Source organism: Erpetoichthys calabaricus, chromosome 14 (assembly GCF_900747795.2).
Source record: "Erpetoichthys calabaricus chromosome 14, fErpCal1.3, whole genome shotgun sequence".
In the NCBI taxonomy this organism is placed as follows: Eukaryota; Metazoa; Chordata; class Cladistia; order Polypteriformes; family Polypteridae; genus Erpetoichthys; species Erpetoichthys calabaricus.
In genome coordinates this window covers 96140730-96166413 of record NC_041407.2, presented here as the reverse complement: position 1 = coordinate 96166413, position 25684 = coordinate 96140730, and the positions used below count along the sequence as shown (strand labels likewise).

At 43.4% G+C, this 25684-nt stretch overlaps 1 protein-coding gene across 1 annotated transcript; it reads right to left on the bottom strand.

Annotated features, from left to right (window-relative positions):
- Nucleotides 1-9270: 9270 nt before the first annotated feature.
- On the bottom strand, nucleotides 9271-25256 carry LOC114664628 (transcription factor Sp6). Its single transcript, XM_051936214.1, is given in 9 exon segments — nucleotides 9271-9953; nucleotides 9956-10184; nucleotides 10186-10287; nucleotides 10289-10312; nucleotides 10314-10343; nucleotides 10345-10406; nucleotides 10589-10620; nucleotides 23800-23921; nucleotides 25227-25256. Coding segments are annotated over 9 exon segments (984 nt in total). The 3' UTR covers nucleotides 9271-9600.
- Between the last annotated feature and the right edge of the window lie 428 nt (nucleotides 25257-25684).

The following is a 25684-nucleotide window of genomic DNA, read 5'->3' as shown; positions in this document are numbered from 1 at the left end:
TCACTATATGACCATAAAGGACTCCAGTCAATGCTCATTTGTTAATAACAGGTAAGCACTTAAACACAAGAAGCATTGTGGGGAATGTCTTCACAGTGAAAGGTGCCCACCACTCCTATACACCACCACTATATGGCCCTAAATGAGTCAATGCACATTTGTTAATAAACACAAGAAGTACTGTGGGGTATGTTTTCACTGTAAAAGGCGCTATATAAAATTACACGTTTGTGGTTCCAATACACTGAGTGACTCACTATGTAAACCTGGCTGAGTCCTTTCACTGCTCATCCTTTACAGTTATGTCAGTAACTGTACCAGTATAAGAAGGGCTTACGGGTGGTGATCATTGTGAAAGGCACTACCTTTAAACGGGACGGACCTGAGCACAATCTGGAGTGTCACAGCAAAGGCTCTGAGTACTTCTGTCTTCTTCTTCTTTTGGCTGCTCCCATTACAGGTCACCACAGAAGATCATCTTCTTCCATATCTTCCTGTCTTCATCATTTCGTTCTGTTACACCCATCACCTGCATGTTCTCTCTCATCACATCCATAAACCTTCGCTTAGGCCTTCCTCTTTTCCTCTTCCCTGGCAGCTCTATCCTTAGTACCCTTCTCCCAATATACCCAGCATCTCTCCTCTGCACATGTCCAAACCAACACAATCTCGCCTCTCTGACTTTGTTTCCAAACCGTCCCACCTGAGCCTCATTTCTAATCCTGTCCATCCTCATCACACCCAATGCAAATCTCAGCATTTTTAACTCTGCCACCTCCAACTCTGTCTCCTGCTTTCTGGTCAGTGCCACCGTCTCCAGCCCATATAACATAGCTGGTATCACTACCGTCCTGTAGACTTTCCCTTTCACTCACGCTCTGAGTACTTCTAAGCAGGAGAGATTTCAGTTAGAGATTTATAATACATTTGTAAACCCTTCTGATAATGTGTGTTCACTTTGTCATTATGGGTTATTGACAGGGCCGTCTTAACGCATGGGCATGCTGGGCAGTTGCACGGGGGCCCCATGCTAATCTACGTATATTGTGACTTACTGAGTGGTTGTGTAGGTAGGAGTCCCAGTGCACTGCATTGCCCAGGGGCCTATACTGCTGTTAAGACAGCCCTGGTTTTTGAGTGTAGATTGACAGGCAAAAATGGCAAATGCATCCATTTAAAAATGAAACGTACAACACATAGAAGTAGGCAGGGAGTGAAGGGGTCTCAATACTTTCTAAATCCACTGCTTATTAAATTTCATCTGCCACAGATCTGCACCAAGTCAGTAAAGCTGTCCAAGTCATCCAGTAATAATTTGGCAAGTCCTCCGTTATCTGCTCTTCCACGTAGTCTGGTGTCATCTTCAGAGCTGACCAGTTCATTGATTAAGGTCTTCTCCAGATCACGTATGTGTGTTTAATTAGAGCAGGGGTCCCAGCTTTGGTGTTATCTTCATAGTTGACCAGCTCATTGATTAAAGTCTTCTCCAGATCACGTATGTGTGTTTAATTAGAGCAGGGGTCCCAGCTCTGGTGTTATCTTCTTCTCCAGATCACGTATGTGTGTTTAATTAGAGCAGGGGTCCCAGCTTTGGTGTTATCTTCATAGTTGACCAACTCATTGATTAAAGTCTTCTCCAGATCACGTATGTGTGTTTAATTAGAGCAGGGGTCCCAGCTCTGGTGTTATCTTCACAGTTGACCAGCTCATTGGTTATGTTCTTCTCCAGATCACGTATGTGTGTTTAATAAGAGCAGGGGTCCCAGCTCTGGTGTTATCTTCATAGTTGACCAGCTCATTGATTAAAGTCTTCCCAGATCACGTATGTGTGTTTAATTAGGGCAGGGGTCCCAGCTCTGGTGTTATCTTCACAGTTGACCAGCTCATTGGTTATGTTCTTGTCCAGATCATATATGTGTGTTTAATTAGAGCAGGGGTCCCAGCTCTGGTGTCATCTTCAGAGCTGACCAGTTCATTAGTTATGTTCTTGTCCAGATCATATATGTGTGTTTAATTAGAGCAGGGTTCCCAGCTCTGGTGTTATCTTCAGAGCTGACCAGTTCATTGATTATGGTCTTCTCCAGATCACATACTGTATGTGTGTTTAATTAGAGCAGGGGTCTCAACTCTGGTGTCATCTTCAGAGTTGACCAGCTCATTAGTTATGTTCTGGTCCAGATCATATATGTGTGTTTAATTAGAGCAGGGGTCCCAGCTCTGGTGTCATCTTCAGAGCTGACCAGTTCATTAGTTATGTTCTTGTCCAGATCATATATGTGTGTTTAATTAGAGCAGGGGTCCCAGCTCTGGTGTTATCTTCAGAGCTGACCAGTTCATTGATTATGGTCTTCTCCAGATCACGTATTGTATGTGTGTTTAATTAGAGCAGGGGTCTCAACTCTGGTGTTATCTTCACAGTTGACCAGCTCATTAGTTATGTTCTTGTCCAGATCACGTATGTGTGTTTAATTAGGGCAGGGGTCCCAGCTCTGGTGTCATCTTCAGAGTTGACCAGCTCATTAGTTATGTTCTTGTCCAGATCACGTATGTGTGTTTAATTAGGGCAGGGGTCCCAGCTCTGGTGTCATCGTCAGAGCTGACCAGTTTATTGATTAACTTCTTGTCCAGATCGTGTATGTGTGTTTAATTAGAGCAGGGGTCCCAGCACTGACTCCAAGGGGCTACACCTTAACATCACAGTGTTTAATTAACAGTTTGAAAAGAGCCATTAAATGGTCATTGGCGACTATCTGCGTGTATAGGAAGCAAAGAAGACCCAAAAAATCTAAAATCGTTCAGTAACATGCGGGAAATAGCTGGGAAATTCATCTCATTCTGTGGATGACGATGATGAATAAGCAGCGAGAAGCTCAAAATGACACGACTCAACTCGTAGAATTAAAAAAAAAACCAAAAGTGATTTATTTCAAACAGATGAACATTTGCTTTTGGCGTCTTTCTCAGTGTTAACACAGACAGAACAGGAAAAAAAAAAGTCTAAAAATGAGTCAGAAAACACGAAACATTTCTCCGTGGTGCTTTTTCTAGCCCCTCCAATCCTCCATGCGCAATGGCTGACCTGCTTGCTTAAAGGTTAAAAGCGCACAATCCATGGCTCTGACGTGGAGCGGATTAGGCAACGCTAACCTCCCACACAGAGGATTTCGGCACTGGGACAGCAGCGGGATTAAGGTTCCAATTCCCTCGCGGCATTTCTCATGCGAGTCCGCTGCCTGCTGTGGTGGCGACATGGAGGGAGGCCCCGGTAGGCCCCTGACTGTCGAGGTGGTGAAGCTCTTCTTTGTCATTTTCCCGTTTTTTGATTTTTTCTTTTTGGGCGTGTGGAGTTTTGTTGAGCGTCAGGATTAATCAGACGGCTTTACACTCAGTTACATTCGGCTTTAACCCTGACGCCCGCGGATTGAGAAATTCAAATCATTCTCACTGTTCTTTCAATAATAATAATAATAAAAAATATACAGTGTTCTGACTCCCTCAGGAGGCAACAGTTTCACAATTTCATTCTTTAAAGTTAAAAAAAAGTCAGCTACAAGCACTATTTACACTAAGATTTTAAATACACTATGATCATAATTTAACATACAGCTTTTCTCCAAATATATTTAAAACTCGTAAACCACTTTGGCTTCATAATATCTTTAAATTACAGCATACAGTACTTCACACATTTTAAGGTGAGCAGGGCAGCCTTGTGATTCTGCGCAATGTTCCTCGCGTTTTTTAAAACTGTCATGCCACCGTCCACACCCTGAGATGTGCCCAAGGAAATCGGCCCAGCTAACGTTAGCAAATGGCACAGTGGTTGGCACTGCTGCCTGACGCTTCTAGGGGTCTGTCTGCCCTGCTGATATCACCAGGAGGTTTCCCCTATGGTTTTCCAGCACATCCCTGAACGTTTGGTGGATTGAAAATTCTCATTTGGATGTATGAGTGAGGATGCCCTGCCATGGACTGGAACCCGGTTCAGGATTGACTCCTTTCTGGTGGCCAATGTTGGTCTCTATTTACGCTGGAAAATGCCGCACCACGAAAAGGATTTCATGAAAACGCAGTCATGTTTGGAAAACCAGATGTGTCACAGAGAAGGTGACAGAAGATGAACCAAAGTTACTATAAGGTGGCACCGCGACAAAGTGTGTCAAAGCCCGTGCAACGTGTGCCTGATTCCCAGTCGGTGTCTGTGTGGAGGTGGCACCCCCTGTTATGTCTGTCTTGGTTTTCTCCAGGTTCTCCGTTTTCCTTTCACACGCCAGACAAGTGCAGATTAAGTGAACTGGAAACTGTGAACTAGTCGAGTATCAGGGACTTGTGTCCCCTCCATGGCTGGTCCCTGCCTCACACCTGAAGATGTCTGCACTGCTTTAACACTACTTGCAAGTGGACCTAAAATATGTTCAGTTATATTATGTGATCCAGTCACTGCCTGAACCCATTTTTACGTTGGTAACACAAAGGAAGCCCCCTCCTGGCCTGAGACCTTGATCTACTGTAGGGTACGACCACACAAACACAGGAACAATTCATTTAGTATGGAATGTGGAAAGAAAATAAAATCACTGAAGAAAATCCACAAAGAAAAGAGGAGAACATGCAAACTGGACCTGGATTAGGCTGGACTTGGACATGAAATCACTGTGAGCTACAAGGCTGTGCCACTCTTATTATCCACCTTAATAATGTGTGTGTGTGTCTGTGTGTCTATTCAGTAGCAATTGCTCTGTCATTTCAGCAGGTGCCACATCCCAGACATATAGAGGAATGAAATGCATTGCATTTGTCCCTTCTAACAGATGGTGCATGCAAACATCCATCCTTCCATTTTCCAACCTGCTGAATCCAAACACAGGGGGTCACGGGGGTCTGCTGGAGCCAATCCCAGCCAACACAGGGCACAAGGCAGGGAACCAATCCTGGGCAGGGTGCCAACCCACCGCAGGACACACACAAACACCAAGCATACACTAGGACCAATGTAGAATCACCAATCCACCTAACCTGCATGTCTTTGGACTGTGGGAGGAAACCCACACGGGGAGAACATGCAAACTCCACGCAGGGAGGACCTGGGAAGCGAACCCAGGTCCTCAGATCTCTCAACTGTGAGGCAGCAGCGCTACCCACTGCGCCACTGTGCCGCCCCATTGCAAACATTAACACTGCTTTTCTGAATGCCATACCAAATGGCCTATAACAGAGACAAATGCACTGCAATTGTCATTCCAATAGATGGCTCATCACAAACAGTTGAAATAAAGCATTGTGTTACTACAAATGTTTGTGGTGTGCCATCTGTTGGAATGAAAAATGCAATGCATTTTATTACTACACGCCTTACAAAATAAATTCCAATAGATGGTGCACTGAAATGTTAATGCTGAGGTCCACATTGATTATTTAGATTGCAATCTGTTTTAGACGGGTAGCATGTCTAGTATGAAATATATTGTGTATAGTATATATGCATATATATATATAATTAGTGATGGGCAGCATTATGTGCATCTGCAAAAGTAAAAAGAAGTAAAAGTAAATATTATTGCCACATTAAAAAACAGAAAAGGGTTTGGTGCTATAGCCTTCATCAGGAAAGCTGACACATGCAGCTAAATGTCTTTTCCTATAGAGCATATATATATATATATATATATATATATATATATATATATATATATATATATATATATATTTTCAATGAATATATAACATATACATACATTATATAGTACATATATACATATACAATATAGTATAATGTATAATATATGTTACATGTATGGTATACTTTTACATTTGTGTGTACTGTGTACATTGTGTTCATATTCATACATACACACATATACATATATATACTGTATATATACACACCGGACTCTAAACAAATCCAAATCATATTATGTGATATCATCTACTGTTGAATTCTGCTCTGTACTTGTAATATTTTTATTCTTATACTGTGTTGAGGGTTACTTGTATTCTGCTCTGTGTATTGTATTGTATTGACCCCCTTTTCTTTGACACCCACTGCACGCCCAGCCTACCTGGAAAGGGGTCTCTTTTTGAACTCCCTTTTCTGAGGTTTCTTCCATTTTTTTCCCCTACTAGGGTTTTTTGGGGGAGTTTTTCCTTGTCTTCTTAGAGAGTCAGGGCTTGGGGGGCTGTCAAGAGGCAGGGCCTGTTAAAGCCTATTGCGGCACTTCTTGTGTGATTTTGGGCTATACAAAAATAAATTGTAATGTATTGTATATACCTATATAAAGTATGTATATATAATAATATATATATATAATATATATATATATATATATATATATTATATATATATATATATATGGTATATAGTCCTGCGGTGGGTTGGCACCCTGCCCAGGATTGTTTCCTGCCTTGTGCCCTGTGTTGGCTGGGATTGGCACCAGCAGACCCCCGTGACCCTGTGTTCGGATTCAGCGGGGTTGGACAATGGATGGATGGATGGATATATATATATATATATATATATATATATATATATATATATATATATATATATATATATATATATATATATATATATATATATGTGGGGGATGACAAGAATTACAGCATCCCACCAAATCATCAATGCCTAATGAGTTGGCTGGCTGACCCACCCCTCCAGTCAATACTATGGCACATACATGCTGCTCCCATTTCCCATGATACCTCAAGGCCCTGTTGATGTTTCCACATTTTTAGCTTCCACCTACATCTATCTATCTATCTATCTATCTATCTATCTATCTATCTATCTATCTATCTATCTATCTATCTATCTATCTATCTATCTATCTATCTATCTATCTATCTATCCATCCGTCTTCTAGAGTGCTTGTTCTTCTCAGGGTCATAGATGATCTGGATGCACGCACGTTGTCACAGTTGCCACACCTTTGCCATGACTGTCCACCTAAGACTGCAGAGGATCTGGCCTCAAGATGGAAGTGTTGTTTTTTCTTGGTTCTCAGGTCAGCAAATCAGGAAGTCCTCCTGAGATGTTCTACCAGCTACATAATGACTGGAGTGCCCTTGCCCTGAAGACAACCTGGATGGTTCCAGAAAACAGCTCAGAGCAATTCTAAATGTGCCACATGAAGGAGATTGGGAAATCACCTACATACAGGAAATGGAGCACAGGAAATGGAGTGGTTGCTCCATTTCTTTTTGGGACCCTAAAATGCCTAAAAAGAGGCTTCCCTAAATATAGAAACCTGGGGAAAACCTGAAAAGAGTTCATGTTGGGAATTCTCAGTCGTGTCAGAGTGCATTTACATGCATTTTTATAACCCAGTTATTAACAGAAACACATTCCCAAAAATGTCATGCATTCCCTTATTCTGGTCAGAGAAACTGGGCTAACACCCATAGATTGTTCTGTGGTTACCCAGGTGTGTGGTCATGTAACCCTTAATTGTGTTAAACGTAAAGATTTTGTAGTCTGTTAAGCCTGTTATGCTGCACATGTCAATGGCCACCAGACTTTACTTCACACACTGGTTGGGGTTCCAATTGCTATTTTTATGTCTTTTTTGTTAATTGTTGATTCCTTTGTTAATTCTAATCTTACTTTTAGTAATTCTTTGTTATTTCTTTACTTTTGTGTATACTTTGTGTGTTTTCTGGATGGTTGCCTAAGAGACGGGGCCACCTGTCCAGCACCATCTAGGGACTGTCATCAACTCTATAAACGCTGAGAAAACAAGCAGTCCCCTGCAGTTCATTGAAGGAGCTCATGGTTTCTGGCGAGTTTAGTGCTGATTGCTTTGCTTATGATGTGTTGTTCTAGATATCGATGTTTTGCTGTTTTTGTGTGTATTGGGACATTTGTTTGCTACAAGATTGTCTATGTTAGGCTGCTCCTTTGCTTTTTTTGTGCTCCTCTGAGGCTTATTTTATTTAGCTTTTTAGAAAATAAGTCTTTATATTAATAAAGATTGTACGTTCGCCTTTTTTGATACTAGCTACAGTTTGATGGTTTTTCTCCTCTAGTGGGCATTTGTGGAGTGAGCTTTGGGACACTTTATACTCAGGACGCCCAAACTTCATAACTCTTTAGGTCCATGTAGGCTAAAGCCACCCGTGAAGTTTGGGGTCAGGCTGTCTATCTCTAGGGCAGATGAGGGGAAAGCCCTGACCCGTTGTATTTGTCTTTTGGAAGGTCTGCACTACCCTTTCACCATTTTGTTTTTGTGCACTCATTCACACCAGGGAGTGACTTAACAGGTTCATCCCACCTAAACAAAAGAGGTGGTCTGGAAGAATGGAAGGAAATGCTACAATAACTTTGAACTTTTAAATGATGTGAATTTTAGTAGTGTACCCACCATACTCAAGGTACAAAAATTGGATGGGTGGATCCAGGGCTGTGCCTTTGCTGGTTCAGCCCCCCTCCCCCCTTTCCCCCAAAAGGTAATATTAAATGCAACTGAATGATAATCAAACACTCCAGCTATAGTATATTTAATGGTGCAGCTGGGCTCAGCTTTAAAAATGGATGGATGGATCAAAGTGTGAGTTTACAGGTTGGCCCACCACAAAAGAACAGTAAAATTGATGGACGAGTGGATAATAAGTTATGTGTATTGTACTGATGCAGTTAGGGCTGTAAAAAAAAAAAAAAAAGGTAAAACCAATTCCCCACCTTACTGAAAGGGGGCGACTGATAAAGAATAAACCAACAGCCTGTGAGACTTTATCATAACTGAGCACAATTTATCATAAAGCCCCGCCTACAGGGTGGAGCAAATACTGCACTTTTTCCACACCGCCCCCTTGAGGTTATTAAAAAAAAATACACAGCAATCATAACACATGCTGTATTGCTAAGGACTGTTAGACCTTCACGTGGGCCTGGTATGCATTTTAACTTTTCAAAGTATTAATTTCTTCCATTTAATAGTTTAGTGTGATGAAGAATGAATGAGTTTGTACAGTGCAGAGGGGTCACCACGATGTTCTTGTGCAACAGCACCAGCCCCTCAGCGACACTGAACTGGGGTGATCAGCGTAGAAAATGAACGGGATGGTCTGCCGAGGTACAGTTCGTAGAAACGTTAATGTGTCACAGTCAAAGGACGAGGACAGTAGACATGCAGCACAGCCCTGGGGGACCTCCTGTTTGGGGCCATCCGACAGGCATCTTCTTCATGGATTGAGAGGCATGGTTGGGGAGGACACAAAGAGTCAGATTGCCCACTGACAGTCATTTAAAGCACCCGAGGGATCACCGTGGTCACTGGGTATGGAGAATTCCACAGTAAGTGAAGATTCCCTTTTCCTTGAAGATCTATAAGTGCCTTTGGTATGGGGAGGAAGAAAAAAAAGACCAACAAAATGGACAAAATTAAATTAAAGGCTATGTTCAGCTCTACTCTACGTGACTTCCTCGTCCAGTTTTTCCCTTCCGTTGCTCTATGGAGCTGCACTAGACTAACTGATAAAGCGCCTTTTTCTTAAATGAAGTCTCCGTGGTTAAGGGGCACACGTCTGCGGAGCTTCCTTATCCCACCCCTTCAATTGGTCCTGCTGCTTCCGGCGGAGGAGCCGGCGTCGGTTCTCTTTTGGGTTTCAAGGGGGCCTCGGGGTTCTGCTCGAAGCACTTGTTGATGGCCTCTCCTTCATCTCTGAGGCCTCATGATGGGTCCTCATGTGCTTGGACAGGTGGTCGTTCCTCATGAAGACCCTATTGCAGACCGTGCAGGTGAAATTTCTTGGTGCCCGTAGCGTCTGCAAGTGGCGCTGGAGCTCGTCCGAGCGGGTGAAGCGCTTGCCACAGAAGAGCCAGTTGCAGACAAAGGGCCTGTCGCCGCTGTGCCACCGTAGGTGCGCCTTCAAGTGCGACGTCTTGGCGTAGGCTTTCCCACAGCCCGGTATGTGGCAGTTGTGGAGATGCTTCTTCTTGGTGGTATCAGCGCAGGGGGTCCCATACGTTCGGCACCTCGGACGCAGTTGGGGGCAGCGGCACAGACCGCCTGCCCGAGCTCCTTTGGCACTGTCGGCGGTGGCTTTTCGGCCGGTTGCCACTGTCCATTGGGTTCTTCCAGGGGATGCGGCTCTGGGAGGCTTGTATCCAGCGGCTTGAAACCATCTTGAGCAAAGAGATGCTGAGGGTTTGGGGGGCCAGATGGGTAGGGGGTCCGCAGAAGCTGGTGCCTCCGAGGTGTAGCTGCCGAGTGTGGACTGCAGGGAGCCAGTTTGCGTTGGGGCCTGCAGGTTGCCCTGGGTGTTCTGAAGGTCCATCCAGCTGGTAGTACCTGGGGTGGATATCCCACCAAGACGGGGACACTTAAATCTTCATTACTGCTGCTGGGATGGGTCGGTACTGAACCAAGGCTCATACGGGTGGCCATTTTCGAGATTCTTGGCAAGGAGCTCTTAAACGTGGTAATAACCTGTCCCTGCTCGGGAAAGACTGGCTACTCTGGGCAAAGCTTTATGGGTGAAGATGTCCTTAGGCTCATAACATGGCTAGACAGAAATAGGGCAATGACGAAGAGAAGATTATGGCCGACAAAACAGCACCGTCACTGCGGACATGACACACAGCCACTCTCACTGCAGGGAAGACTGATTCCACGTGGCAGCATCCTGTAAGACAGAAAGAGAAGACAGAGAGGAAAAAAAAATAAGAAAATTAGGAAGCCTCAAGTTTGGCTTTCACCCTGCCAAGCATTGACAAAGCTAAAGGAACCAAAGACTCGTCTGGGTGCTCCTTTGGCTGCGTCCTGCCCAACCCAGCTTAGGCTCCTGTGAGATCAGCGCACAAGGTGGTATGGGCTTGCTGGCCAATTTTTTATTTGTCTGTCTTTGTGGTTCAGCATGCAGGCTGGTAGACGGGAGAACCTGTTTTCTGCGCCACGACTTGGCGGGTGATTTACTTGCACTTCCAGAGGCAGGGCCCCCGTCTTCTCCTGCAGCTATTGCCACCCCCTCTGCCAAGAAATAATAGAAAAAAAAAAAAAACAAAATGCAGCTCCTAGAATTTCACGACTTCTTTCAGGTGGCTTGGTGTGAGCACAAGAAAGACTGTGAATCATCGTGCCAGGTAGCGTTCGGTGCAGAAACCTTCTAAATGCCAACCTTAGTGAGGGCACTGAGTCTGCTGAATGATGGCATCGAACCTGCCAGCAGTGCCGATTTGACGAGATTCAGCATAAGGAAACAAAGAGGGAAGTGGAGGTGGAATGGAGGGTGTTGGGGGTGGGGGGGGGGGGGGCAGACTTCAGACTACAGAATCGTTGTGTAATTACAGCTGTGGCGGCGTAGGGCATTGAGGTGTATTTACTTTTCAAAGGCTCGTTGACTATCAGAGACTGGCTGCATCCCCTACACAGGAGGTGTGTTTTTCTTTTTCTTTCTTTTTTTTTATTATTTTCTTTTTAACCACACCGTATGGAACATCAAAACTCAGACTACAAAGTTCAGCGCGTAAAACTCATGGTGCGTTTGATGCTTTTCATCAAAAATATTGAAGACAAGCCCAGACGGTTCTCTGTTGATCCTCAAAGCAGGCGGTTTTGAGATCATCTGGAAAAGGTGCAGCCGAAAACCAGAGCTGCAGAAAGGGCGTCGTAGGCTCCTAGGGTGCACCTGACCGAAAACAGCCAGGGGACTGGCGTGGAAACCACAGCCCACCATCGGCATGCTCTCCTTTATTAGTATATGTATCATGGCAGCATCACCGTCAGGTAGCACAGTCTGCTTGGACAGTTCACATATGAAAAGACAGTTATACAGTATATAGCAGGGGTCCCCAGCTCCGGTCCTGTAGGGCCCCAGTGGCTGCAGGTAGACTTCAGAAATCAAATTGTGTGTTAGTTACATTATATAGTTATATTTTTAACTGTTTAAATAAAAACATACAAAATGTTTGATATGCATACTGTATATGTATACTGTATACCAGAGGTGCCCAACTCAAGTCCTGGAGGGCCGCAGTGGCTGCAGGTTTTCATTCTAACCCTTTTCTTAATTATTGACCCATTTTTGCTCCTAATTAACTTCTTTTGAATTCATTTTCCTTGACTTGCTCTTGAAGACTCACACTGCTTATTTGTTTCTTTTTCTTTAAATAGCTGCCAAACAATAATGAGATACAAAATGAGACCCCAGCAAACTGTGGTCCATCATACAATAATCTGAAAATAAAGAAAGGTGACGGGCCCAGGAATGTCGATCTGCTCAGGTCCCCATTTTTAACAGAACTCTCAGAAAGAGAAAACAATATTTTCGGAAATGTCTGCTATTTGCACAAATGAGAGCAGCAACAAGACGTGGAAATTAAAGAACGGGTTTAATGAATGACAAGAAGTCTGTGCCTGATTTAAGCAACTGGTTGGAGTGGAAATTGGTTGGAGTTTAAGGCCCTGACTTATCAGTATGCTGCTGCTGGAGTATGTGAATTTCCCTTGGGATTAATAAAGTATCTATCTATCTATCTATCTATCTATCTATCTATCTATCTATCTATCTATCTATCTATCTATCTATCTATCTATCTATCTATCTATTTAATTGGTCTTCTGTTGGCTCCCTCTCTTCAGATTTAATTTCTGTTTGGGTGCCATTTAAGGAAAGAAATGAAGTAATTCAGAGGATCAAATCATAAAAAAACAAGTCAATTAAAATGAATTCAAAAGAAGTTAATTAGCACAAATTAAGAAAAGGGTTAGAATGAAAACCTGTAGCCACTGGGGCCATCCAGGACCCCTGCTATATACATACAGTATATACTGTATAGTTCCCTCACTTTCTGCACACTCGGGGTCAGTTCAGGGATCCCTACTCTAATTAAACTTACATAAATGATATGGACAAGAACTAATCAATGAACTGGTCACCTCTAAAGATGACACTATGGAATCTTTTAGTTAATATACATAATCTTTTACAATGTAGGAGTCTGTCACACTAAGTGCATGGAAGGTAGTCAAAAGGCTTAACGGAGGGTAAGACGTCAGCTCGAGGGTTGATAAAGTGCACTAAACTCTCTTCTTCCGAGCCACAGAAGAGAAACCCATGTAAACCAGCACCAAACTTCCAGCCCTCCTGTCCAGAACCACGCCACTCCTAGTGACCTCACATCCTTCATTCCTCGCATGGACCCACCTCCTCAACTATAAAAGCCCACACCCTTCCTTACTTCCTCAGTTAGTCTTTTTGGGACTCATCATAATTGTTTTGTTGTTGCCTGTCATTTTTACCGGTTGGATTCCCCAAACCTTTCTCTCTCTCTCTCTCCTGTCTTTTCATCACAGTGGCACAGTCGGCAGGATTTGCTTCGACATGACTGAGGAAGGTAGGTGCAGGGTTTTATAGTTGTGGTAGAGGAAGAGGTGGGTCTCTTCCGAGGACTCTTTCTAGAGTTGAGAGGATTCCCTAAATATAGAAATCAGGGGAAAGCATGAAAAGTGTACAGTTTTGTCAGGGAGTGCGTTTACATTTGTTTTAACAAACCCGGTTATTCACAGAAATGCATTTTCAAAAATGTTGTTTGCTTGCATTGTTAAGTTTGGACTTAACTGCATGGAATGTTATCTGCTTCTAATTCAAATTCAAATCAATAAATAAATAAATAAAAAGTCATGCATACCCTACTCCATTAGAGCAGGGGTCCCCAACTCCAGTCCTGGAGGGCCACAGTGACTGCAGGTTTTCATTCTAACCCCTTATCTTTAATTAGTGACCTGTTTTTTGCTCCCTAATTAACTTCTTTTGAATTCATTTTAATTGACTTGCTCTTGAAGACCTCAGACCCTTTAATTGTTTCCATCATCCATCCATTATCCAACCCGCTATATCCTAACTACAGGGTCACGGGGGTCTGCTGGAGCCAACCCCAGCCAACACAGGGTGCAAGGCAGTAAACAAACCCCGGGCAGGGCGCCAGTCCACTACAGGGCACACACACACACACACACCCACACACCAAGGACAATTTAGAATCGCCAATGCACCTAACCTGCATGTCTTTGGACTGTGGGAGGAAACCAGAGCGCCCGGAGGAAACCCACGCAGACACGGAGAGAACATGCAAACTCCATGCAGGGAGGACCTGGGAAGCAAACCCGGGACTCCTAACTGCGATGGCACCACTGCGCCCCCCCTTAATTGTTTCTTTTTCCTTAATTACTAGTCAAATAATAATGAGATACAAACTTAGCCGAAACATGACCAGCAAACTGTGTCCATCATACAATATCTGAAAATAAAGAAAGATGAAGGTATCCAATATGTCCACAAAACATTTTAACAAAATAGAGAAACTCAACCTATTGCACAGTGAGAGCAGCAACAAGCCATGGAATTAAAGAACGGGTTTAATTAACAACAAGAATCAACGCCTAATTAAGCAACTGGTTGGAGTGAAACTGATTGGCGTTTGAGGCCCTGACGTAGTTGGTCTCTGTTGGCTCACCCCCTTCACATCTCATTTCTGCTTGGGTGCCATTTAAGGAAAGAAATGAAGCAATTGAGAGGAATCGATGAATAAATTCAGGGCAACAAATCTTAAAAAAAACAAGTCAATTACAATGAAAAGAAAAGGAGTTAATTAGCAGCAAAAACTGGCCATAAATTAAGAAAAGGGATAAAATGAAAACCTATAGCCACTGTGGCCCTCCAGGACCGTGTTTGGAGACCACTGTGTTAGAGAAACCGGGGTTAACACATGTCAATTGTTCTGCAAGAAACCCAGTTGTGTGGCCATGTGAAACCCTTAACTGGGTTACAAGTAAAGATTTGTAGTCTATGGATGTCATTTGCACCTGTTAGGCTGATCATGTCCATAGTTACCAGTCTTTACTTCAAATTCCTTTTTTATGTCTTTTTTGTTCATTTTTCATTCATGTGTTTATATTAATGTAACTTTTGTTCATTCTTTGCATTATTCCTATACTTTCATTTACTTTTATTTTTACATGTCCATCCTTATATTGCTCCATACCCTTTGTGGGCTGATCGCTCAAGAGAAGGGGCCACCTGTTTAAGCACTATCAAGGGCTGACACCACAGCTATAAAACAAGCAGTCCCTTGCGGTTCATTGAATGTGCTTAATGTTTTAGATTTTTAATACCTTTGCACAACCTTTCTGAAACATGTTTTCACTGCATCCAGACATGGATTATTGGGGTAACTGGGTTATTAAGTGTAGAGAGATAGGCAAAAGTAACATATGGCGTCCATTTAAAATAAATGAATAACACAAAAGTGTGCAGAAAGTGAAGGAGTCTGAATACTTTTTGAAGGCACAATATATTGTGATAGAAGACATGGATGGCACTTGGTGTTTCCCTAATTGAGTTGCAGGGCCATCATAATGGATGAACAGCATGAGGTGGATGGGCCTTCCCTGGTCAGGAAGGCCCTAATGATGGCTGGGACAGAGCAGATGCATGGGTTATCCCAGCTGGAAATGGTGGGTGCTACTTTTCCTGATTAGGAGACTGGTATAAACAGAAGGACAGATGAAGACTACCTTCTGGGGCTGTATGTTCCCCCCATGTGCGCAGCATTCATCTGGCATAGTTTCCATTTGGATGCCCACAGCTCTGTATGGAGAATTAAACGGGTGCCACTAGAGGAAGCTGGTTAGGAGGAGGGCTGCCCTGTCAGGTGGAGGCTTTGCCTTATCCCAGAAGTTGAGTCAGAAGAGGAGGAGGAGGACAAAGCACCCTTGGGGAGGGGAAAGAAGAAAAAGATAATGGAATTGTATGGTAGTGTGGTGAACTGTGAAGAAGAACCTGTTTTTAAGGGTGAAAAAAGAAGAAGACAAGAGTCTTTTTGAATTGTGCAGCTGCAGAATCAGCCAGCGTGTATCCACAATATATAAATATAAACATCTATGGGTGGAAGTGTGTGTGCCTGTCCGGCTCCGGAAGTGAGAGGTGGAGTCGGGCTAAGGGGTTCACCTCCAAGGATACACAACGAGGCCAGCACGTCAGCTAAACTAAACATCCAAAGAGAGTCACTCCCTTATCAGCTATTACAGACGCGAGGCAAGCACATTGGCAAAAATGGTATCCCTTTACTTTTTCCTTCTGCCGCTAATGCACAAGCGAGGTGAGCACGTCAGCAAACCGAAAACCTCCTAGGAGAGAGACACCCTGAGTAGTTCTTTCAATTACCTGACATCTCTACATTTCAAATTTTTTCTGGCGATTTCAACACATTCTAGGACCCCGGGCTTTTCACAGCATGGGCTAACACAGCTACTATATATATTCACCCATTCATTTTCTTAACCTGCTTTTCCAGGGCAGGTTGTTGACCAACTGTAGTCTATCTGAGGAATCAGTGAGTGCATGTAGGGAAGGACACCTGGACTAGGCATTGCAGAGTGCCTACAAACACGTGTCAGGGGGGAAATGGTGTCAATTTAACATTATGTTTACACCATAACCAGCATGTCTTTGGACTGTGAGAGGAAACCAGAGTACCCAAAGGAAACCCACACAGACACATGGACCACTCAGCGTGTGAATCCTGGTCTTCTTATTGCAAGGCAGCAGCACTACCACTGCTATCCATCCATCCATTATCCAACCTGCTATATCCTAACACAGGGTCACGGGGGTCTGCTGGAGCCAATCCCAGCCAACACAAGGCGCAAGACAGGAACAAATCCCAAGCAGGGCGCCAGCCCACCGCATGGCGCACACACACACACACACATCAATGTCCTCTGTATTTAGCCCTCCAGTACAGCTTGAATTGCTCAAGACATGGAACCAACAAGGTGCTGGAGATATTCCTGTGGGATTTTGCTCCATGAAGACTTGATAGCATCAAAGCTTTAAGCATTAAGGCTGAAGTGCCACCTCATCAGAGAGGCACTCTGTTGGCCTGAGATCTGATGACAGTGCAGGCCATTTGATTAAACTGGAGTCATGTTCACGAAATGTGTTTTAGATGTTGGGGACTTTGTCACATGACATGTTATCCATGTGAAAAAGGCTAGGCTGTATCCACAAAGGGATGCTAATGGATTCTTAGGAGCACATGTAGCACATAAATGACAGTCAGTTAGTATTAAGAAACCTAATTTGTGCCAAGAAAACATTCCCTGCACCTTTAGGGCTGGTTTATACTTCACACACACATATCATGGTGGCCACACATTCCCAGCATTTTTCTGACGCATCCCCTGAGCACATCGCCAGAAATTAACACGACACATGCGCAGATTGCAGTACCAGGAAAAAATATTGGCAGCGCGTGTATTCAAGTATTGATGCGCGACATCAGCATCGTTGTTCACTATCAGTATGTGACGGCAGGCTTGCAGCTCCAGCAGGATCGATCTGCGTGGTTCAATGTTTCATGAATGGTTTGATGCAATGAAGCAAATCATCAAACTTAAATGCCGACATGCGAATCTATTCATGGTGCTTTTCTACATCCATTTCTTGCGAAGGTAATACAAGTGTTGCATGTTCCCTGCCAAAATGACGTGATACATTTAAAGGTCTCACATACCATCAAAAGCGGCATCAGAATACAAATAATTTTCTTCCCTCAACTAAAACAACACAGCGAAACCAGACGTTAGTTTTGTCACCCTGATAATTTCTCACACTGCCACCTGGTGGAATCCTCCAGATTTACTTAAAGAACATGCACAAGTATAGTCAGCATACTGCTTGCGTAGCAGCAGCGTCCATTAAGCAGCGTAGCATTAAATAGATCCCCGGCCTAACACCTCCACCACCAGGTCATGTCATTGACATGGGTTCATGATGCAGAGGCCAAATTCTGACCATATCAACTTCATGTTAGAGTTGAAATTGAGATTCATTACACCAAGTGGCCTTTCCCAGTCTTCAGGGAAGGAAAGATCTCCTCAGTCTGTCAGTGGAGCAGGACAGTGACAGCAGTCTGTCACTGAAGCTGCTCCTCTGTCTGGAGATGATACTGTTTAGTGGATGCAGTGGATTCTCCATGATTGACAGGAGCCTGCTCAGCGCCCGTCGCTTTGCCACAGATGTCAAACTGTCCAGCTCCATGCCTACAATACAGCCTGCCTTCCTCACCAGTTTGTCCAGGCGTGAGGCGTCTTTCTTCTTAATGCTGCCTCCCCAGCACACCACCGCATAGAAGAGGGCGCTCGCCACAACCGTTTGATAGAACATCTGCAGCATCTTATTGCAGATGTTGAAGGACGCCAGCCTTCTAAGGAAGTATAGTCAGCTCTGTCCTCTCTTGCAGCCATCCAGCTCTGGGTTCAGATCTATAAAACTTGTGTATGCATATAAAGAGGCATGAAATGTGATTTCTAAAAGGAAAAACGTGTATATTTGTGGCAACTCTTGACTCTCCGTACACAACATTTTTCGGAGAAACTGGGAAATGATGACACCCTTTGATCAGGTTGGGAAATGCAGCCATACCAGCTCAGTGACGACTCACATGCATAATAATTCATATCACCGAGCTGTTATGATTAGGTCCATTGATGTGACAAACATCAAAATGACCCCAGAATGTATATTACTTCCCTTTAAGAGGGTCCAATGCTAGAGCGTATTTTATTTGTCAGTTTCATATCAGCTACCTGTTGTGACTACCTAAGGGAGCTGGCCGATATGTCAGGAGAACCTCAGCCATGCTTCACACCATCATACCCGCTAGTCCTGAAGACCATTAATGGACTGGCAAGGAACTACATCCAGTCACCCATAATGGTGATGCTTGTACGTACATAAAACATACATGTTTTTTTCCACATACAAAAGGCATATTTGCAAGCAGTGCCCAAGATCGTCAAGAATGTAATCGGAGCATTGACTGCACTCTTTATTACAATAGGCCACCTCACTCAGAGAACAAAGTCAGCTTTTGTTAACAGTGAGTAGTGACAGTCCATTTCCCCACAATACATCTGTGATGCCAAGATTAGACTGACAAATGTCGTTGTCTCCATGGCTCTGAGTCAGCCTGGTGATTCATTTTATTTCGAGGTAAAGTAGCTTTGACAGACGTGGTGGTGCTGGAAGTGGTGATTGGCTTGTGGTAAGGTAACTGGCTGAACCCCCGTGTTTCATGTGGTCAGTAGCAATCACGTCATTATATGTGCCAGGTGACAGCGGTCACCCACATCAGACGCTGGTGGCATACGCCTTTCCCCCGACCCCTAGAATGCAGAGAAGAGGAGCTATAATGCCACACAAGCTGTTGCATGATCACCACAGAGACTCCTGAACTGCAGATGGCGGTGTCTTGATATGTCAGGTGGGAAGCCACTCTAGCAGGAAGTGACTTTATTTACCCTTTGCTTAAACATTTAGGTATGTACTGTATGAGAGCCCCAACATGTAAGTTGGTTAAATTAAAAAAAAATGTATGGTGATATGTTGTGGAACAACCCCATGGAAGAAGATAACAGTGGTTACGTCAGACCAGTTGCAAAGAGCCCCCGCTACCACCCCCATGGCCACCCCCCCCCCCCCCCATCGCCCCCGAAACAGTTCAAGCTTCAGCGCACCCAGAAATGTAATGTCCGCCACTGGAGAAATCTGATTTAACAGTGGGTAGATTTCTCCGATTATGTTGGCCACTTAACTGGGTTGACTGTTAAATGGATTTTGTAGTCTGGCGCATGTCCATCTACACTCTGTTAGTTTGGTGCTTGTTATTTGCTTTGCACATGTTTTTCTGAAACCATACATGGGTAGAATTATTCACAAAATACATTTCCAGAGTAAAATTTCGAGCGATTGAATTATGTCCAATACTTTAGAAATTGCTAAATTTGTTGGTTGATAAGCTAAATGTACGCTGCTAAACCCTGCAACACAAATTTCGAGAGCAGTAGCGTAACACATTAAAAGTAGCATGCATAAAGTAGTCTGATAACTTTTAAAGTAACTGAACGCAATGATTATCATATTGAAGTAAAAATGCCTGCATTATCATTAATCCCAGAAGCACGGGGCATAAGACAAGAAGCACATATACTGGATGGCCAGTCCTTTTCAGGGCTCAACGGGCACAGCCAAGAACAAAAAGAGTGTGCTAAATACAATCTAGTGTAAGCGCCACATAGAGCAAACGAGCAACCCCACCAGAATGGAGACGGAGGTCTTCCCAAGGACTGATGTGTTAACAGGAAGGACTGCTGACTGGAGGCACAACTCAGCCAGTACGTCCTATAATCTTCATCCTGGCTGGGATCCATTGGTAATAAATGAACTGGGAGAACGTGGATTCCGGGGACAGTTTCATACCTCCACACAAAAGGTGGTAGTGTTTTCTCAAGCTGATCCCAATTAGGGAGAGGTATCCCAGCTGCAGCATGACAGTTTTAGGCCTCTGTACAGATCCAAGTACTTTCAGATCACTATGTGGCCCAGAACCTGTTTATATTCATGTGAGAAACAGGACAATGTTTTATTTTTGACCTCAAGGTAATATATATATATTATATATAATATATATATATATATATATATATATAATATATAAATATATATATATATATATATATATTGCATAGGTTTACTGTCAAATAATGCAAAGAGTACGCGACCACCCTGTTTCGCCCTCATTTTGGGCTCATCAGGCGTACACACTCTACTGCTTTCCTCTCGGGGATTGAACCTTCGGACGTCAGTGTCAGAGACGAAGCCCCATTACGCTGCGCCCATGGCGGTGTGTTCGTTATATTTTGCATATTTGACAGTAAACTATGCAACATTCCATGATCTGCTTCTCGCAACAGAAAGAGGGCACCGTGGGCGGATGTTTGCCAAATGGCAGACCAACCACAAAGTGTTTACCTGGTAGGTAACCACCCACACAATTCAGAGTCGTCGAGACTCAACTAACGAATGCAATGAATATATATACAGTAGGGTCCATAAATATTTGACAGAGACAACTTTTTCTAATTTTGGTTCTGTTCATCACCACAATGAATTTTAAATGAAACAACTCGGATTCAGTTGAAGTGCAGACTTTCAGCTTTAATTCAGTGGGGTGGAACAAAACGATTGCATAAAAATGTGAGGCAAACTAAAGCATTTTTTGAACACAATCCCTTCATTTCAGGGGCTCAAAGAAGTAATTGGACACAATGAAATAACTGGAAATAAAATGTTAATTTCTAGTACTTGGTTGAAAACCCTTTGCTGGCAATGACAGCCTGAAGTCTTGAACTCATAGACATCACCAGATGTTGGGTTGTCCTCCTTTTTAATGCTCTGACAGCCTTTTACTGCAGCGGCTTTCAGTTGCTGTTTGTTTGTGGGCCTTTCTGTCTGAAGTTAGTCTTCAACAAGTGAAATGCATGCTCAATTGGTTAAGATCAGGTGACTGACTTGGCCATTTACAAGAATTTTCCACTTCTTTGCTTTAATAAACTCCTGGGTTTGCTTTGGCTGCATGTTTTGGTCATTGTCCATTCTGTATCACAAAACGCAGCCCAAATCAATTTGATTGCATTTAGCTGGATTTGAGCAGACAGTATGTCTCTGAACACCTCAGAATTCATTCGGCTGCTTCTGTCCTGTGTCACATCATCAATAAACACTAGTGTCCCAGTGCCACTGGCAGCCATGCACGCCCAAGCCATCACACTGCCTCCACCGTGTTTTACAGATGATGTGCTATGCTTTGGATAATGAGCTGTTCCACGCCTTCTCCATACTTTTTTCTTGCCATCATTCTGGTAGAGGTTGATCTTGGTTTCATCTGTCCAAAGAATGTTTTTCCAGAGCTGTGCTGCTTTTTTAGATGTTCTTTAGGCAAAGTCCAATCTAGCCTTTCTATTCTTGAGGCTTATGAGTGGCTTGCACCTTGCAGTGCACCCTCTGTATTTACTTTCATGCAGTCTTCTCTTTATGTAGACTTGGATATCGATACGCCTACCCCCTGGAGAGTGTTGTTCACTTGGTTGGCTGTTGTGAAGGGGTTTCTCTTCACCATGGAAATGATTCTGTGATCATCCAGCACTGTTGTCTTCCGTGGACGTCCAGGTCTTTTTGCGTTGCTGAGTCACCAGTGCTTGCTTTCTTTCTCAGGATGTACCAAACTGTTAGATTTTGCCACTCGTAATATTGTAGCAATTTCTCGGATGGGTTTTTTCTGTTTTCACAGCATAAGGACGGCTTCTTTCACCTGCATGGAGAGCTCCTTTGACCGCATGTTGTCTGTTCACAGCAAAATCTTCCACATGCAAGCACCACACCGCAAATCAACTCCAGGCCTTTTATCTGCTTAATTGATAAGGACATAATGATGGACTTGCCCGCACCTGCCATGAAATAGCCTTTGAGTCAATTGTCCAATTACTTTTTGAGCCCCTGAAATGAAGGGATTGTGTTAAAAAATGCTTTAGTTACCTCACATTTTTTATGCAATTGTTTTGTTCACCCACTGAATTAAAGCTGAAAGTCTGCACTTCAACTGCATCTGAGTTGTTTCATTTAAAATTCATTGTGGTAATGTACAGAACCAAAATTAGAAAAAAGTTGTCTCTGTCCAAATATTTATGGACCTAACTGTATACATACATAAACAATAACAAAAGACACACATATTCTGTGGTTTTGTTTTGGATGAAAAACTGAGAGTCCTTAATAATTTAAAGTTTAATAATTGCTGAATACACAGGCATCAATACTACCGAATCCACTGGTTTGAGAGCAGGAACTAAAAGGAGGTGAAATCGACATGAGGGGCGTGTAATGTAAGCGTCAGTACACCAGCGAAACAGGGGAGTACTTTCTGGAAAGTGGGTGGAGTCAAAAGAGATGCCACTGACAGGGCCGTCATCTTAAGGGCCTCAGAATGTCTCAGGTCACTGAATGTGGCACAGGCTTCAGACTGTCTCGGCTGCAGTTGTACTCTGTTGCAATTAGGACACCAGCAGGGTTGCAAGGGAATTGGAGTGTCGCGGTCATTCAGTGCTGCCAGAGGGCACTGTTGGGAGAGAACAATACCAGTTCCCACGTGACCCAGAAGTGCTCCCAACTTGCAGTTTCGTGACACCAGAAGCAGTCCTGAGTCTGGCTTGAATAGGAAACACTCTTGGAGGAAGGACCAAGAGAGAATTGAGTATTGGTGACTGATCTTTTGACAGGTGCTTGTTCAAAAGATGTGGCAGAGAAATAAATATATTTTATTTAAGCCCAGAATTGTGTTGGATGTTACTGTGTCTGTGGTTTGGGGGGGGGGGGGTTACATCAGTAATAGAAACCTATACAAAAGACTTCAGTTTGACCAACTGTATTTATAAAACACAAGAAAATGATCACAGACGTCATGTTGATTTTCATATTCATGGTGGTTGGTGATGACATTTAATTCCTATTTGTTTTGCACAGCTTAATGATGTTTTAGTGGTCTGTGAAAGGAGAACTCTTGCGCATGTTAACGTGATGTCACAACCGTGTGTTTCAGGGACAGCTGAAGGGCACTGGTGATGGCGATTCTCCTCCAGGCCAGAGGTTGGTGCTGTTGCTTAATGCCTTTACTTCTCCTCTCTCTGCAGGACAGAAGACTGACACCTGTACTACCTAAGATGTCACTTGTGTCATACGCCCTCGTGGGCTCGCCTTTTCCTGCCTGGATTCCATATAAGCAGCTCCTCTTACAACCTCACCTCAGTCTTGTCTTGGACTCAAATCTGAAAACACCTATAATATATGACTAGTTTTCTGTTTTTGCATTCTACAATATACGGGAATGACATACGTGCCCTAACTCTTCATGACTGGTCGGTATCAAATTTACAGGGGATTATTAAAAACTCAGATGACTGCCTTAACCTGATAATCATGTAACAGGTGCACACGTTAAGAAACACTCTGCACTCCCCGCCATGAAGTGAGCGAGACTCATAAATAGAATCGACGTCACTGCTGTGGTACGGGCTATATGGTTTACGTAGCTGCAGAAGAGAACACAAGTAAACATACAAGTGTAAATGAGACTTTATGGAGAAGATTTTCCACCCATATGACTCAAAAACATACCTGTTTCATTCATCACTAGTAGCGACAAGGTGAAGGCCATCATTCAATCCCAATGAAATGCCTACCACTGTAAGTACAGCGTTTCAAGGTTCCCAGACTTGGAGTGCTCTGCCCGCTTGTGCAAAGGAGGTGAAGTCTACACGGCCTGAAGACTCATCGTTTGAACAAAGGTCATGTTTATTCGGAATGCCAGCCAGGCTGTTTATGTGTTTGTCTCTTAGTCATCTGTCTAAGTGAAGCCGAGGTATTTATTATGACTGGCTGTTACTAATCTGTTGGGAAAGCACAATTTCTTCTTGGTATCCTCCTATGGCACCTGGTGCCACTTCTGCCTTGACTGACAAACTCCTCCTAGGCCATGGGATGAGTTAGCAGAGTGAGACACAATGGCATCATCACCTCAGCCCGTTGTACACTTCTGCCATAATTACAGACACTGTTGTGTCATGGCGGAGCTGGATGCTCCCTTGACCAGTCGGTCAGACTCTCGACTTTGCTAATTCCAATTGGGGAGACTGAGGTTAAAGTTCCCTTCTTCCTCCCTTCCATTGTCAACTGTCTGCTGTCTGAAGCAAATAAGTTAATATTACAAGCTATTGTTAGGGCTGGATTGGCAATGCATCTGTTCTATTTACTTTAATAACTACATTTTTAATAGAGATAGATAGATAGATAGATAGATAGATAGATAGATAGATAGATAGATAGATAGATAGATAGATAGATAGATAGATAGATAGATAGATAGATAGATAGATAGATAGATAGATAGATAGATAGATAGATAGATAGATAGATAGATAGATAGATAGATAGATAGATAGATAGATAGATAGATAGATAGATAGATAGATAGATAGATAGGTTAGGTGCATTGGCGATTGTCCCTAGTATGTGCTTTGTGTATGGATGTGTGTGTGTGTGCCCTGCGGTGGGCTGACGCCCCGCCCGGGGTTTGATTCCTGCCTTGCACCCTGTGTTGGCTGGGATATAGCGGGTTGGATGATGGATGGATGTATATATATATATACTAGGGGGCTTTGCAAAAATCAACAACCCCCCCCCCCCCGGCTGTGCTACGCGCCAATCACTTCGTGTCTCTGCTGCTCGTGTTGTGAAGAGGGGGGCTGAAGGCACCCCAAGGAGATGCGATCGCTCCTCTGACACCACCCCTTAAACGGTGATACAATGGGAAACACGTATAGTTGTTTTTTTTTTACCTCGATCAACTGTTGGCTTGCTACTGCCATACCGCGTGATCTGCGGATATATCTATATCTATCTATCTATCTATATATATATATCTATATATATATATATATATATATATATATATATCTATATATATAATATATATATATATATATATATATATATAAACATCTACACATGGAAGCGTGTGTGTCACTAGAGGAAGCTGTTAGGAGGAGGCTGCCCTGTCAGGTGGAGGCTTTGCCTATCCCAGAAGTTGAGTCGGGAGAGGAGGAGGAGGTTAAAGCACCCTTGGGGAGAGGAAAGAAGGAAAAGATAATGGAATTGTATGGTAGTGTGGTGAACTGTGAAGAAGAAACCTGTTTAAAGGTGAAAACAGAAGAAGACAAAGAGTCTATTTGAATTGTGTAGCTGTAGAGTGGGCCTGCGTTATCCACAATTTATAAATATAAACATCTGCACATAG